At 38.5% G+C, this 16,956-nt stretch overlaps 1 protein-coding gene and 1 long non-coding RNA gene across 4 annotated transcripts in view; one reads left to right on the top strand and one right to left on the bottom strand.

Annotated features, from left to right (window-relative positions):
• The first annotated feature begins 7,735 nt into the window (after positions 1 to 7,735).
• On the top strand, positions 7,736 to 15,832 carry LOC308476432. The gene is made up of 3 exons (XR_013985895.1): positions 7,736 to 7,831; positions 9,052 to 9,168; positions 15,647 to 15,832. It is a non-coding gene; the product is annotated as an uncharacterized lncRNA (long non-coding RNA).
• LOC308476418 (uncharacterized protein) overlaps positions 13,336 to 16,956 on the bottom strand; it is a 244,192-nt gene continuing 240,571 nt past the window's right edge. For all 3 annotated transcript variants that reach the window (XR_013985865.1, XM_081003995.1, XM_081003994.1), the window contains one exon: positions 13,336 to 13,956. Coding sequence is in view for 1 of the 3 variants with exons in the window: in XM_081003994.1 (XP_080860120.1) it covers positions 13,763 to 13,956 (194 nt within the window). In the remaining 2 variants the exon portion in view is untranslated. The remainder of the gene's footprint in view (positions 13,957 to 16,956) is intronic.

The following is a 16,956-nucleotide window of genomic DNA, read 5'->3' as shown; positions in this document are numbered from 1 at the left end:
ATGGATGTATTCAGGTTCAATCCTCCGTTATGTGACAGGTACATGCAAACAAGCTACTCATAGGCAGAAGGTAGATTGAGATCTACTAGTAAATCTTTGAATGATTTGTATGAGATCTGCAAGGCTTACTGAGTGTCTAATTGTTTAATAACAATGCTTTTCTCCTTGCTAAATTAGGCTGATAAAATGAAGAAACTAAAAATGTGATTAATAGCAATACTTTCTAAATAAATATTTTCTAAATCAACTTTCTGGAACCATCCCCAATGAATGTCTCTGTAGTTTTAAAACAAAGCACCTTTTCTAGGAAGGCTAGAAATTCAGAATAATGGAAATATGAGAGGTGCAACTGGTTGCAAAGAGAAAACATATATACTTCCTGCAGTGAAGAGAGGCCCACATTTTCACACAACTGCTGCGCATTTGCAGTTTATGTAACTGGAATGCAATTTTCAAACTTTCAAAAAGCATCTTTTGCTTTTCAGTTCCAGCTGAGAACATGTTTGTTCATTCCGGCATTTGCAGGATTTTCGTGCCTAGACCATGTATCAAAAGGTGGTCATCTGTGTTTTATAGGCTGTTGTTTTATTGATCTGTTTTATCTGCTTTCGTTTTATTGTATTATTATATCTATTGATGCTGTTGTTATGGTTTTAAATTGTTTATTATAACCCATCCTTGGATTGGTTGCAATGAAGAGGCATTTTATAAATAGTTTCAATACATAAATAGAAATAGAAATAAATCACAAAATTAGGCACCTTTTCGTTTTTGAAAAGTAATAAGTGAGATGATAAGCTCTTGAGCCCTTTCGTCTAATAAAACAGAACACTTTGCTTCAAAGATAGATGTATATGAAATGTTAACATTTATTATAATCTAAACTATATAACATATAACATAATATTCCAGAATGAAGGTCAAGGAAACATTGGCCTATGAGAAGAGGAGAGAGTTAAAACATAGTATTTGCATACAGAAAGCATAACAATAATATAGACTTCATGGGGAAAAGACAAGTGAATAGCACTATACACATATTCATAATATTGTCTAATTTAAATAGGGTCCACAGGGTGTTGAATCTTTGCCATTGGTGTCACAGAAGTCTTAGATTAGCTGATGGGCAGGTAGAAGTGTGCAACAAACAGGAGCCCATTTCAACTTCTGACTGTTCCTTGGAAAACATGTCATTACCTGCCCCACAACTGGTGTCAAGGGTAGGAAGTGTGGGCTTGACTTTCCCAAAATGTCTTGATGGGCTAAACGGAGAAGACTGGTGGGCCAAGTTTGACCTATGGGCTGGAAGTTTCCCACACCTGCTTAAAGTCAGAAAGCTAGACAGTAACTTTATTATCACTCTTAACAAGAACAAAATATATGGAGAAAGCTCCTGACCAATCGGATACAATTAAATATGCTTCCACCTAGTGACTAAGTATATAATGACACTGTCCACACAGTTGTTAAGGTGGAGCAAATAATGTGTCTTATGATCATGATTTCTAGCCTTTCATCATTGGATTGGTTCTGTTGAAAAGCAGAATATGTTTTGAAAGAACAGCAATAGTCTGATGTACACTGTCCATTTATAGAAATTTACTTTTTTACAGTATTCCTTCATTGCTTATTGGAGTTCAAAATTGACATGTAGGAAGGCATTGGTTAACAGAAGAAGAGACCAAAAATGCCACAGAGCCCAACCTCTTGCTTAAGACAATCCGCTTAGCAGCTCTTACAGATTAATGTATGCAAATCTGTGCTATGGACGAAGAGCCAGACCACTGCCAAAAAATATCTACAAACAGGTTCGAGAAAGGATCACTCGTGACAGGTGGGATCAAGTCTCCTAGGATCACTAACAAGAAGCAAGCCAAACTGCTTCCACCTTCATTTACAACCTGCACATTCTGCTCTGGCAAATTCTGACATACTAACCATCAATGCCAATATATATAAATACTACTGAGCATGCTATTTAATCAAAGGAGAGTTAAATGTGGCTTTTCATTAAACTTCTTTTATTTCTTCTTTTAAAAACAAAAATCAGATCGGTATCTTTAGCATTTTATTTGTGGGAAATCCATGTATTGCAATATTGTCACCATACTGTGAGATTACTAATGGTTATTCTGGTCTGCCTTATTATTAAGGAGGAGCAGCAAGAAAGAATTATAAAAGACAAACACTGCTGTTAAATATATGATTCAGCATCACTGACTATTAGAAAATATTGTCCTGTTTTAATTAAACAACATTAAGGCCAGATTAATGGAACAATTTTTGTCTCTTAACAATATGAACATTGTGAGATCATTGTTCTCTACAGATATCATCAATTTATTTCTATCAAGTTCTCTTTTTGTTGTAAGACTAATACAAGCAGTGATTAAAACAGGGTCCCCTATGCTTTTTGAAGGAGCTAATGGCCCCCTTTGGAGATGCTAATTGGCAAATGCTGTATCTGTAGGCTTTTGAGGTATAGTTGCCATGGAAAATTTGCTTTGAAGTTGTCAGTTGTGAATATTTGACCACAGGTTTTCCTAGTTTTGAGTGTGGATGAAAAGCACAGTGTTCTGTCCCACAGGGCAGGAAAAATCCTGAGAAAGTCTGCAAAATGATAACCCATTATAGTGGGCAGAGCTGAGATGGATAGAAAAAGAAAAAGCAGGACTATCCAGTCTTTTATTATTTTTCAACCATCTTTGATGCAGGTATTGGTGCCATGTTAGAAAAATATTAATAGGATCTGTTTAACTTAAAACCTGTGAAGAAAAAGATGCTGTATTTTACTTTTTTAACCCACTGACATTCAATTTAGAATTGTAAATATACAGTGTTATGTGACATTCCATTACTATGTAATAATAATGCTGAAATAATACTGATAATTCTTATCTATATCTACATCCACACACATATGCATTCACACATTCAGATATACACATGCGCACACTGCAAATGTGGGAGGATAGGACCAAACTCTGCATTCAAGATGTTATGAAGGAAGAAAACAGTATCACAAAACAAATATTTTATATGAGGTTTCTTAAACAGAAACTCTAAGAAATACTGGTATCATAATCAAATGGAAGCATTTACATGCATCAGCAGAGAGTATTTTTTAATTGGATAGGGATCAACTATCAAAGGCAGCAAGACGATTTGATAGGATTTGCAAGCAAGACCCCACACTGTGGGGCTGCATGCAAAAGCCCTGTGAGAAGGACTCCATCAGACTGAAACTACAGTGGTAATTCTGAGAATCTAAAAACCCCTGATGTAATATACATGTGAGACCTTCCAATGCAAATTTATTTTAGTTCCTGTGTACACCAGCTAATTCTAGAATATCAGTGTGTTTACCATCTTGAAGATTTCAGTGTGTGTGAGCATGAAATACAGACGAGTTGCAAAAATGGCTGCAGTACAAAGAGCAGAATATGTACACATTCTGATAGTTATGAACACTACTACAGATAAAAAAATGTTTATGGTAGAATGATTGTGTTTACGTCTCTTGTTGCTTCAACTGTAATTCAAGGCAAGACATAATGGGTCAGTCTGAAATTAGTGTGCAGGAGGCACAGGGTCGCAAAATAACATAAGCCCTATTGATTTTTCTTAAGTGCTATAGCTTTTAAGTGAATTCAACTAAGATGCATACTTACTGAATGGAAGAGGACTCTGTGCTTTTATCAATTTAGCTCAACGCTGAAAAGCAGAAAGTGACTGGGAAAAGTGAACAAATAGAGGGACCTCTGGGGTTAATAAAAGTGAAGGCGAATTTCTACAGAATCACTTTGCCAGCAATTGGAAAGGCATCACAACTGTTCAGCCTCACTCCAGTGGAGCACCATGTGCTGAGGACATTATCAACTCTCGTCATCAAGGGTAACAAAGAGAGGCTCAGATAGCTTGCAGGTAATGTTACGCTCCAATAATCCACAAACACAGAAGATATGGCCAGCTCACCAATCATGTTCATAACCTCGAGATCCACATCAAACATATGCATGACAAGAATATCACACACGACAGTGTGTTCACAAATACTGTCACGGAGCTAAATGATCAGATGCAGCTTTCCATTACTATTGCTGTTTCCTTCCTGACAGATTACTGTTTACAGCATCCAACACTGCCTAAAACCCATACATTTCCAAAGCCATTAATGGATCTGGATGGCAGGTCCATTAATGATTTCAAAAAAGTACTGTGATCTGATGATTTTTTAAAATTTACTTTTTTGGTTAAGGGAAAAAAACAGTTATTGAATTGATTCAAAATCAATTCATAAAACATAAATTTCAGATGGAAGAAGAGTTGCCTCTAACCTCTGATAGGAAGAGCCTAACAATAAGGAAAGGTTGACTTTCAGCAGCTAATGATAAAACACCATGAAATGAGAGGTGTCCAAGTTGATATATTCATAAAATATCAATTATGAAAGCTCATTATGCAAAGAAGTACTTTCTTTATTCTTCTTGAATCTGCTGCCAATCAGTGTCAATAGTTACTGCTAATTCTAATTAATTATTATTATTTATTGCATTTGTTAGTTGTTTTATCTTGCCCAGGGTAGCCCAAAGCAATTTACAACTAGCCAACAAAGCAAGCAAGCAAGCAGACAGACAGACAGACAAAAAGCCCCCCATTTAGACATTAGAACCAAGGGGAGGGGAAAAAGAAATATATTAAAAACATTCAACCACTTTTAAAGGCCACAAGTGGTTGAAGGTGAAAGGCTTGGTCATAGAGGAAAATTTTGCCTGGCACATGAAGATATATAATGATGGTGCCAGGCGATCGTCCCTAGGGAGAGCATTCCACAAGCAGGGAGCCACTGCAGAAAAGGCCTGTTCTCCGGTTGCCACTCTATGGAGCTCCTGTGGAGGAGGCACGTGAAGAAGGGCCTCAGATGATGATTGTAGGGCCCACGTCAGTTCATATGGGGAGAGATGGTCTTTGAGGTACTGCGGTTCTGAGCCATTTAAGGCTTTATAGGTCAAAACCAGCACTTTAAATTGGGCATGGTAACTATAGTAATTGGCAACCAGTGCAGTCTGGGAAGGATTTAATGACAAAAGGGAAATGTTCTCTTTATTCATTTTCTCCATATCATTAACACTATGTTAATAAGTTTATCATGTGGTCCCCTGACCAACTACCCCACCGCCTTTCACCATTCATTATGGGATGTTGCTTTATTCCTTTATCAGTTGTGCGCTCCCCTTTCTGTCCCCCTTTTCTAGCTCTATGACAGGGTTAGCCAAAGTTTTGCTCACTAGATGTTTTGGACTACAACGGTCATCAATCCTATTGGTCATGCTGGTTGAGAGTGGATGAAGGGCACCAGGTTGGTGACCTCTGCTCCGTGGTATCATTCCTCAGTTTGATTGGTTAAACACCATACAAGATGATGGTGGGATGTTAGGTCCAATGTATATCCATTATCAAAATGATGATAAACAGAAAATACTTATTAGACATTCTATCTAGTACAGACTACTTTTCTTTCATAAACATCTCTCATAAAGAAATACTGTATGATAAACACTGACGTTGCGATGAATATGGCAGCAGTTATGGTAATACTTAGTGTTACTATATCTATATATTTCCAAATCCATTTCCTCGTTTGTTTGGATCTGGCTTGGATTTAGTCTTGGTCTCTCACCAAATGTATTTTATTGCTCGTCTCCTTCCTTTGGACATTAATGCTTAACGGAATTCTTCAATACGATATCATTAAAATATGCTAAGTAAGGTAAATGCAGGAGTGGAGGAAGCAATGACTTTTCTTTAAAAAAAGAAAAAGGTTATGATCTGTGATAATGCTTTTTGGCTTTAAGCTGGCTTAACTGAATTAATTGTAGCACTGAAGAAACTAAAGAACAAAGAGCACCCTGACTCTGAATGTTTTAATGGAAGAGTTGTGACCTTTTCAATATGTTAGCTTTTGATTGGCAGACCATGCTATTGGTCTCCCAGAATTGTCATTTTAGGATGATTGGGCTTTTTTTTTTTTTTTTTTTTACTCTTGGAAAGAGCAGGGCCAAAATGCTGAACTACAGCTGATATGCTTGAATGTATGAAAGAGTGAGAGAGAAAGAGTGGACACACTATTCCCAGGTGTTCTTATTCACATCAAAATATTTTTTAAACGGAAACGCTTTTTTATAAAAAAAATACAATTACAATATGTATTCTCAATATTGTTTAAAGCCAGCAGACTTTGCAGGCATCCAACTGGCTCCATACATTTGAAGTGAGTTTACAGTAGTGTTTACACAACTGATTGAAACAGAAAGGGCCATGGCTCAGTGGTGAAGCATTGTTTGCAAGCAGAAGATGCTGCTTTCGGTCCCTGGCATCTCCAGGTATGTCCCCTGTCTGAAACCCTGGTGAGCCACAGCCAATCAGGGTAGACAATACTCTCGTTCAGAGTAGATGAACTAAAGGTCTGACTTAATATATGGCATCTTCCTATTTCCCCCTCTATACCAGTTTTTCTCATCTCCAATTGTTACCTCTAAGAATTATAGATTTCAGCAAATAAGGGCTTTTTAAAAATCGTATTGGTATCATGCCTTTCATCCAAGGAGTTCAAGATGGTGTGTAAGATGTTGTCCGATTTTATCATAACAAAACCACTGTGTTAAGTTTTGGCTAAAAGGCACGACTTGGCCAAGACTACCAACTGTGCTTCAAGGCTTTTTCCAGTGCAAGTCTAAAATCAATCCTATCCTTCAAGCTCACTTTTCAAACACACACATATCTCTTTGTTAAAAGCTATTGAAGTTACATGTTTTATGTGAGCAACTCTTTTCTCATTAATTGATCTTGAATGGTTTTAAATAACCACCACCACCACCCAGGACCACTTTTCTTTTACACGTTACTAATTAATGGAGGGCACCTCATGAGAAGAGAAGACTCCCTGGAAAAGACCCTGATATTGGGAAAGATGGAGGGCACAAGGAGAAGGGGACGACAGAGGACGAGATGGCTGGACAGTGTTCTTGAAGCTACCAACATGAGTTTGACCAAACTGCGGGAGGCAGTGGAAGACAGGAGTGCCTGGCGTCCTCTGGTCCATGGGGTCATGAAGAGTCGGACACAATTAAATGACTAAACAACAACAACAACAATTAGTGGAGGCAGGAAAATGCTGGCTTGTTATGATTGTATGCCACTGCCATCAGTAGGGCTGCTAGTCACTTAGCAATAATATGCTTGCATGGTGCTAACTTAATTGTCCTCTGCATCCATCAGTTCCTCAAGGTGGCCAGTGAGGATCTGGTTTCCTTACTCCAGCCAACCAACCCACAGCAGCAATTACTATTGGCAAGGTACTTCACTGGCCGCTATTGTTCACCACTGGATTGTTTGCCTTGCTTATTCAGTTTTTCAACTATATAATCCAGCAATTATATTCAGCAACAGTGTCTAGAGCAAGGCTGATATCTTCTCTTGCCCAGTTTATATTAGAGCAGTCTTCATTTTTGTTATCTAAGTCTGGTGATTAAGAACTTGACTTCAAATATTAAATTAAGCCCCTAGTACAAATATTATTCCCAAGACACAGTGCCAACCACTCTGCTGCCACCCTGACCATATCCTTCTTACTAATATAACATATAATTTCTTTTTGTTTATATGCTTTCTTTCCTAGCACAGAATTTGGTAGTGCACTGGTTAAAAGTGAGATGAATTAGCTCTGGAGAGAAATGCATTATGTCTGAAGACAGGACAGTGAATATAAATGGGGAGAAACCTCACATTCTTCCACTGTACTATTTTGGCCTGAAATCATATGAATTGTTGTGTGAGTATAAATAAATTGAATCCAAAGCAGCATCAGTTTATGGCCTTGTGAATGTATGACTTTCTTCAGGAAAAATACATGGCAAAATGAAAGAGTATGAAATATGGATTAGATGGCCTTAAAGGCTCTTTCTTCCCCAAGGATTTACCTGCATACCTTTATTTATATTCTGATGTAACAGACATCTGGGGGGCGGGAATCATCTGATTATTGGAGAGAGGGGGTTAAATCAATTTGAGGATTTAATGCTCATTCAGATTTAAATAGAAATCTGTGAGTTTAATGGCTTTTTATTTTGTATGCTACAGTAAACCAATGCAGTTATGTTATCGCTTCATTTTTGCCCATATTGCTTTTCATTCATAATACCCTTAGGGGAGCTCCTACTACCCAACATACCATTCAGAGTCCTAGAAATGTGATTTACCGTATTTTTCGCTCTATAAGACGCACCAGACCACAAGACGCACCTAGTTTTTGGAGGAGGAAAACAAGAAAAAAAATATTCTGAATCTCAGAAGCCAGAACAGCAAGAGGGATCACTGCGCAGTGAAAGCAGCAATCCCTCTTGCTGTTCTAGCTTCTGTGATAGCTGCACAGCCTGCATTCACTCCATAAGACGCACAGACATTTCCCCTCCCTTTTTCGGAGGGAAAAAGTGAGTCTTATAGAGCAAAAAATACGGTATTTGGTAAGATCTACTGTGATTTATTTACTTTTTTAAGCATAAGAGCATACTCCTAGTGCCTTAGCTAATAAAACCACTTCAAAATGAAATAAGAAAAAAATAGTCTCAGTAAAGTGTAATCTGTTGAAAATTACAGAACTATGACAACCATTCTGAACAGTTAATTACCAGTTACAGTACTTTGAAGAATGAAATATTTAGTATTATATTGCGCTCCAAAAGTCTAAACATGCTTACTTAGAGACAAGTTTGATTAATTTGAATTGATTTGAATGTTGAGGATTTCAAACACAGAGGGATTTAAATCAGGTATGAAATAATTCCATTGCATTCTGCAGTGACCTTTGTTAACTCAGTGTTCATGCTAGAAATTAAAACAAAACAATGCTGTTTATCCTTCCCGCCTCATAGGAATTCCTCATCTTCTGTTCTTATAGGTATGAATTCTTCAACCCCTATTTGACCCATGTAAATTCTTCTTCTTCTTTTTACTGCTCCTTTCTCCTTTTATGTTATATCTTTATTCTTACAGCTACAGGCTGACAAATCCATGTTCAGCTTTGCCTTGAAGCAAGATGCCCTGACACAACCTTGAAGGTGAGACGCAAGTCGCCGAAGTTATAAAAGTAGCACAAATAAGTGGCGAGAGGTAGGTGACAGAAATGAAGGCTTGATTGATAGCTAGGCAGTGGGAGAATCCAATTGCTAGGAAGTGAGGAGAATCCAAGCTCATTAGGAAAGTAGGAAGACGCTTGTAGACAAGCAGATTTTATTAACTGGAACCTCATACATTATGTATACTGTGCTTATTAATACTACAGTGGCTGTTATCAAAGAGCTACCAGGCAGACCTTCATGGTCTCTTCTCTACCTTCTTGGGTGAAAGGATATTTACAATATCACAGGCAATCTCTGTTCACAACACTATACAGATATTTAGTTATATAATAGATATGTTATGGTGAAAGTCAGAATGGTTTGGAGTCCCAACTGTTATGTGCGAGTGTTGACAATTGTTGGAAAATTTGGGGAATATCAGAATAAGTGCTCGTAGACCGATAAATGTTTACCATTGTCAAAAAGTGATTTTTCAGTACCCAGTTACAGAAGAACGGAAAGGTAGGATGTTAGGTAGGTAAGATTGAGTATATTAGCATTAATGCTGATATGTGTAGAAGGTTGGGTGTATTGAAACCATCTCCAGCAGCTGTTGTATGCTGGGAATGCCACCTCTACTCAGCCTTCATGTGTCAAGCATGAAGATCTACATGGGACTTCTAATCACATAAAGCTGATTTCTGGTAGCCTAGAGTTCTCATTCACCTGGAGGCTTCCGATTCCCTTCCCCCATGCGATTATCATTGCATGGTTATGAACACCTGAAGAGGGCTTTGACTTCAACTCAGGATCTTTGGGATTCAACTTTACATTTTGTGCTTTCCCCATTGCACCATCTCTATGCACAACCCAAGGAGCAGATCATAGATAGGTGCCTGACAGTTAATCAGACCATTGCTCCATCTAAGCTCAATATACTGTCTATGATGGCAGACAGTTGCTCTGCAGGTTTTCAGACAGTAGGGTTTCCATCCACCACAGAATATGCAGGATATGCTAGGGTTGGAACCAGGACCAGATTTAGGTATGATAAGGCCCTAAGTTACTGAAGATAATGGGGCCCTTTATATGTCCAGCTGTCCTTTGTCAACAATAAATGTCGCTGTTTTTTGTGTTGAATATATGCTATATGGTAATTTATTGACCTAATAGGTATCTAAAGCCATTTACACATAACAAAATATGTATTTTATCAAAGTAATTGTTGAACTGAAATACAATTAAGAAGTATATTAATAGTGAAATACAATTAAGAAGAAGTATTTTTTTTTTTGTGGGGGCAAGAGAGTGGGGGTCTAAGCTATAGCTTGTTTAGCTTATATGTAAATCTGGCACTGGATGGAACCTGAAACCTTTGGAATGAAAAGAGCTATTCCATGTAGCTCCAGCACTTCCCTACCAATCATTCCACTTGGCCTCAGGGCTGCTGTGGCAAAAGCAATGCTCATCCATAATAAGTAAAAAAAACAAAAAACAAACAGTTTCTGAAGGAATAACTAAAGCAATAAAAGAAAACACAAAGTCAAGATACTGAAAGAAAATGTGTACTGTATACTTTTTATTTTTTTTAAGTATTTTGAGATTTCTGCAGCATGTTTGTACAGCCAGGGCCTCAGCTACTGTAAAGCTATGTACTTTTAAGTGGCTTTGAGGGAAAGAGACTGAGGCACAGATCAATTGAAGACTTACTCTTGGATGTAATTCCAAATAAGATATGAGAGAGATATGGGAAGTACTCATCTCACCACCAGTCTGTCTCTACAAACCAGTTTTTATTCATATGTAATATCTGCAGTGAATCTACGAGTAATCCTCTTGGCTTTAAAAAATTCATTCAGAATGGACACATGGCTCCCAGAAACCCAAGACATTTTTAAAATAAATGATAGGCTCTTCTCCAAACCCATATAATTGTCACTCCAGCAAGACAGGGCAGCATTTGGTAAAAGTTATAAAGCAAGTCTAAGGTAAATAAAACTTAGCAAGTGTTTCACAAGGTGAATTGGTTTTTATTTTAGTGGGATACAAGAACAGTTCCTTCTCTTTTGATAGAACTTTAAATCATAACTTGGATATAATCTGACACAAAATGAAATAAAAAGTACATAAAGAAACTTTTTATCTAGTGATTCTTCTGGGGGAAATGAAGTATTTGGTTCTTGCTATGCCCTGAGAAGACATCAGTAGGAAGAAGAAGAAGAAGAAGAAGAAGAGTTTGGATTTGATATCCCGCCTTTCACTCCCTTTAAGGAGTCTCAAAGCGGCTAACATTCTCCTTTCCCTTCCTCCCTCACAACAAACACTCTGTGAGGTGAGTGGGGCTGAGAGACTTCAAAGAAGTGTGACTGGCCCAAGGTCACCCAGCAGCTGCATGTGGAGGAGTGGAGACTCGAACCCGGTTCCCCAGATTACGAGACTACCGCTCTTAACCACTACACCACACTGGTGTAGTGTGGTGGAAAACAGTGTTTTCAAATTTTAGAATTAAGTGCAGAAAACCAAGCTATTTTTTAATTATTATTTTTATGCAAATTCTGAATTGAACCAAGGAGACTTTGCCCATTACTAGAATGCCACTTTTGGTTTGGAAATGTTTAATATACATGGTATGCCAGTATTTTGATGTGGATTGATACTCCAGTCCAGTAATTGGTTTTGGGTGAAGGAACTTCAGTGTTCATACAGAGTTCCCCAGCCTATTAACAGCTTCCCCATTCACTGCAACTAAAGAGCTGGCTTATGTTTTCCTTCCTCTGAAATGAATAGGAACCTCAATTCATGAGCCACTAAACCAAGATGGATATCTGGGTAGGTCTATCAGGATTCAGTCAAAATGTCAATTCCATTTTCCTGTACAAATTAGCCAATATCTGTGAGTTCTTTGTGATTCTTCCTCCTCTTCCATTTCCAGAGACAACAATACTATTGTGAACATCATGGCTTTTTAGGGAACCAAAGCCTATTTTCAAAATGGAGTACTTCATCACTCTTATATGTCTCTGCTTGCACTTAGCAACTTCTGAGTCGTGTCACTTGGGGCACACTTGCAATCCAAATACCAGTTAGTGAAACAGAAGTTGATGCAGTTATATCTGAAAGGCTGGCCTGAGAAATTTAAATAGCTCTTTATATTCCAGGTTCATAATATTATGCAGTTTTATGCTCAGTATATTTAAGCACTGAAACCTAAGACATAAGGCATATCTGAAAAATTAACAACATCCTGTAAGGTAATGATCACTGGCAAGGGCTATTAAACTCTAAAATGATCTGTGTGGATATTATTATGGTTAAAATGTTTGAGGATTATTGCATTTCTCCTTACAATTATATTTGGAATAGCATTAGTAGGATTGTTTTAGAAGCCTTCTACTCTCATTCAAGAGAACTCATTCAGAGGCGGCTGGCAGTGTGTACACTGCTTTACATAATATCCTGCCTTGCAAAACACATGGTCAGCACTGTCAGCTTTGATCATTTGCTGTGGAAGGTATGTTGCATATATGGCAACATGTCACAGCGAGTTTTCACAGTATTGCTAATACAATATTATACAGTAAAACCACACAACAACTAGACTGGTTGCTGGTGACCACCATGTGGAAAAAATACAAGGACATTTGAAGGAAATCTAGGGTTGTAGAAACCAGAGGGTGATGCAGAGGTTCTCTGAACTGGTTTGGCCCTCATATGGTCTAGGAGTTCCCTACTGATAAGCAATGCATTAATAGCTGTAGGTTAGGAAGACTCATGCAGGTACTATACACTGATGGAAGAATCTATATCGCCCTTAAGTTCTCAAACTAGTGAGAGCAAAATGCTCCTGGTTCAATTCTGAATGGGCCCAGTTGAAATGAAGTATTTGAAAGAATATTCATTAGTTTTCCAAAAAACTAATCTTGCAATCTCTCTCTGCTATGGAATTGTGCAATACTAGGATCAAATAACTTGAAGGGATTTCTTGGATCATTCGTGGCATATGACTCTTACAGTCATCTCACTAAGACAAGATGAAGTCTATGGTTACAGTGCACAGAGCAGACCTAGTGATTTTATCAGCCGTCAGCAAGCTTACCTCTGCAAAACCAGTGTGGTGTGTGCAGGGTGTGTGTGCAGTGATGCTATTGAAAGTGTAGCTCCTCCCCTGAAATGTCTTTTGCCATTTTGGCATCATTTTGGCATCATTTGCCTCTGTAGTGGAGAATCTAAAATGACTGAGCTCAGAAAATAGTGAAGGCATATCTCAGCTTTAGAACAGCTGGTGTTCAAGGGCAAGTAGACTTTAGGTTGTATCCACCAGGGAACGAAGAAAGGAGGGACAATAGGCTTTATCGTAAGAATGGGGTGAATCGACAAGCTTTATGTAAGAATCCTTGGAATGAGTTGAGCAACCAGGGAAAAATAAATGCTCGAGACAAAAAATGATCAATAAGGTCAAACACTGGATAACCTTGTGCTTTTGCATATCAATTCTCTGCTTATCCTTCCCATCTCTTAGCATCTCTCTTCTGAAACTGCTCTCTTATTTTGCTTTCACAGGCTTACAGAGAAACGTGGCACACTGTGAATAAAGGCAGAAGGAATGTGCTCGCAGGGCTAAACTGTCATGATGCATAATCAGGCAATTAAGATATTAAGAGAAAGTAAACAGTCACAGTCCTGATCTCCCGATCATTGCTCTTCAGGCTGTGATGCTGAGTACAGGGAGGAAAAATGAGCTCATCTTTCCCCTTATGTGAAAAATTGTTTGGAGAGAGATGGTGGTGGTGATGGAGTTCTGGTCTGCAAGTTAATCTTACTTCCCAGAGATGTTGTTCAGCTGAAAAAGAAGAACAAGGAATGAAGCACCACAAAGAGTTTATTTCATGAGTCTATCCCACTGTTGAGAGCTGAAGTACAGAGTAAACATTAGCTGCTACTAACAAATAATTTACTAGTGTTAGATGGTGTATCTGGCCCAGACTTTGTTGCTAGTTCTCCGGGGTGGGGTGGGGGGAAGGACCCCTGATGATTGGTGTAATCTTAAAGGGATAGTTCCAACAAAGTGACTGAGGATTTTTTTCTCCCTCCCCATAAGTAAAAACCACTTTTGCTGCTGCTTCAGGCAGGGGCAGATCAGTGTTATATCTTCACTTTGATTAGAACACACCAATGCTGTTTTTTATTTTAGTAAAGGTAAAGGACTCCCTGGACACTTAAGTCCAGTCAAAGGTGACTCTGGGGTTGCGCCGCTCATCTCGCTTTTCAGGCCAAGGGAGCTGGCGTTTGTCCACAGATAGCTTTCCGGGTCATGTGGCCAGCATGACTAAACCTTTTCTGGGGCAACGGAACACTGTGACAGAAACCAGAGTGCATGGAAACACCGTTTATCTTCCTGCCACAGCAGTACCTATTTATTTACTTGCACTAGTGTGCTTTAGAACTGCTAGATTGGCAGGAGCTGGGACAGAGCAGCAGGAGCTCACCCTGTTGCGGGGATTCAAACTGCCAACCTTCCAGTCGGCAAGCCCAAGAGATTCAGTGGTTTAGACCACAGCGCCACCCACATCCCTTTTATTTTAGTATTTATAAATGGCTCTACATTTTTTAAAAAAAGGAGTCAGACGGTATACAAAAAAGACTATAAAGTCTACGTATTACAAATCATAAAACAATGTTAAAAACATGAAGCTAACAAGAATTAAAAGCTGCAAAAATAACATTTGTCGTGACATAGCACAGCTTTTGCCAACCAGTTTTGTCGACTACAACTCCCATCAGCATGCTAACACAGCGTCACCCCTGGGAGCATTCTTGGGGGGAAAGATTGCTATTCTCATTTAACAGGCAGGAGTTGAAATGCCCTAAACAAACCAATGAATAAATAAAACTTTCTGGAATATGTAAAATTCTTCCACCTTCAACCATTTGGCTTTCGACATAATCACTTTTGTTCTCATATTTGGATTCACAGAAAAAATGAAATATATATTTGAAATAAAATGAACATTAATACTAGACACAACATATTTTATAGTCAAAAATGCTTCTGTTCAGCCACATGCAAGGTTATGCCTAGTGGTTCACATAAAAATGTCCTGTGTGTAAATTGTAGTCTTAATTTCTATTCATAGTACAAATAGCATATATTTTACCTAATATATAAAATACCAAACCTTGAAGACATGTTCGAAAGGACGTTAGGGAAAGATAAGCAGCTCCAAATCCCAGCAATTTTATGGAGACTCATAAAGAACAAATGAGTGCATATATTTTTGCATTGATTATTGTTGCTCACTGGCCTTATCTGTAAAAGTTTCATATCAGAAAAGCTGGAACACAGCTCAAAAGGAAAGCCACATTGCTTTATTGTCACAGAAAAGCAACAGAGAACATAATTTTCTGTGTTATCTCTGACTTATAATTAATTTTGGAAATAAATTGAAATTAAATTGTACATTATACTTGGATAAAGGTTTCCTGCAGACTCTTAAAAAAGGTTTTGCTTGTTTTCTGTTTTGCTTTTGAAGGGCATAGATGCACCACTGCATGTGAACAGATCCCAATTTGAAGAAAAAACATGAAATTCCATCTCAATATAACACAATGAGAAAAGGTACAAAAGCAGAAATGGCCGTGGAGACTTCACCACCTGCCTTCTTCCACTTTTGCCTTCTTCTGTGCGCAAGCATTTCATAATTCACCAATTCATCAAATCCAAACAAATCCCTTTTGATTTCTCCACATGTTCCCAAAGCATTTTTGTGATTTTAAGTTGTTTTAAGCCGTTTTTAATATTGTGTAATATTTTGTTTTCATAACCTGCTAACAACAACTACTACTTTGGGAAAGTTCATTTCACTGCCTGAGATGAAATGGGAAGGTGCCATTGCTGGCACTCCGCCACAGAATCATAGAGTTGGAATCTCAACTAAAGCATTGGTGGCCATGCAACCTCTGCTTAAAACCAGAACCTTGCATACTGGGGTTGTATGGCGGTGGCTTCTGATGAGATCTCACTGGAAACCTCTTCTTCTTCTTGCTTTGCTGGCAGGTACTCATTGGGGCATTGCCTCATGGGATCCTGCTACCCGAGGTGGCTGCCTCAGTCTGTCTCATGGGTGGGCCAGCCCTGATAGGCATCAACATTAGGCAAAGCTCTCAAAATACTCTCACACTTTCAAGATAAAACAAATTCCCAATTCTCCAAACTTCTGCTCACCAAAACACTCATCTCTCAAATGTTTAACACAGAACATCATAACCCCAAAGAAAAACATAAATAGGCACCTGCAGTCATAGATCTTCCAGGTGGCTGCATCTCCTAAGGTACGGCTTTGCACCCATGACAGAAACATGGTTTCTAAGAAATAGAATGTATAAAAGCGATCTGCAACAAAACTAAACTAAAATGTTGCAGCCTATTTCTATACCTAAGAGAACTGTCTTTGGTCATGATTCCAGGCATTCTGGTAGAGGCTAGTGGAGTTTAGGAGTTGAAGAGGCTGGGGGCAATACAGGGTTTCCCCCCTTTCCTGTTCCGGAGGTCTTCTAATGTGCTCTATTATACTAGAGGGTTTAGGTGTGGAGATGCCCAGGTTGAAACTTTAGTGTTTTATTGCTGTAGAGTATGTGCGAGGGAGTATGTTTCTGGATAAAATGGGGAAATAACACTCAGTGCTCCCACCAGAACTCTCCCTCTTTAGTGCTTGGAGAAGTTTATTTTTTATTTCCTGGGACACATCCCCATGTGCCTAGTTCTCCCTCCAGGATGCTTATAAACTGGAATTTTTGGGAAAATTCAGGACAGACCAATGAAAGTGCTTCTTCACACAGCACA

The sequence above is a fragment of the Podarcis pityusensis genome (assembly GCF_964106645.2).
Source record: "Podarcis pityusensis genome assembly, chromosome: 4".
Taxonomy (NCBI): Eukaryota; Metazoa; Chordata; class Lepidosauria; order Squamata; family Lacertidae; genus Podarcis; species Podarcis pityusensis.
Note: the sequence above shows the minus strand (reverse complement) of the source record. Positions and strands in the feature narration are given on the sequence as shown.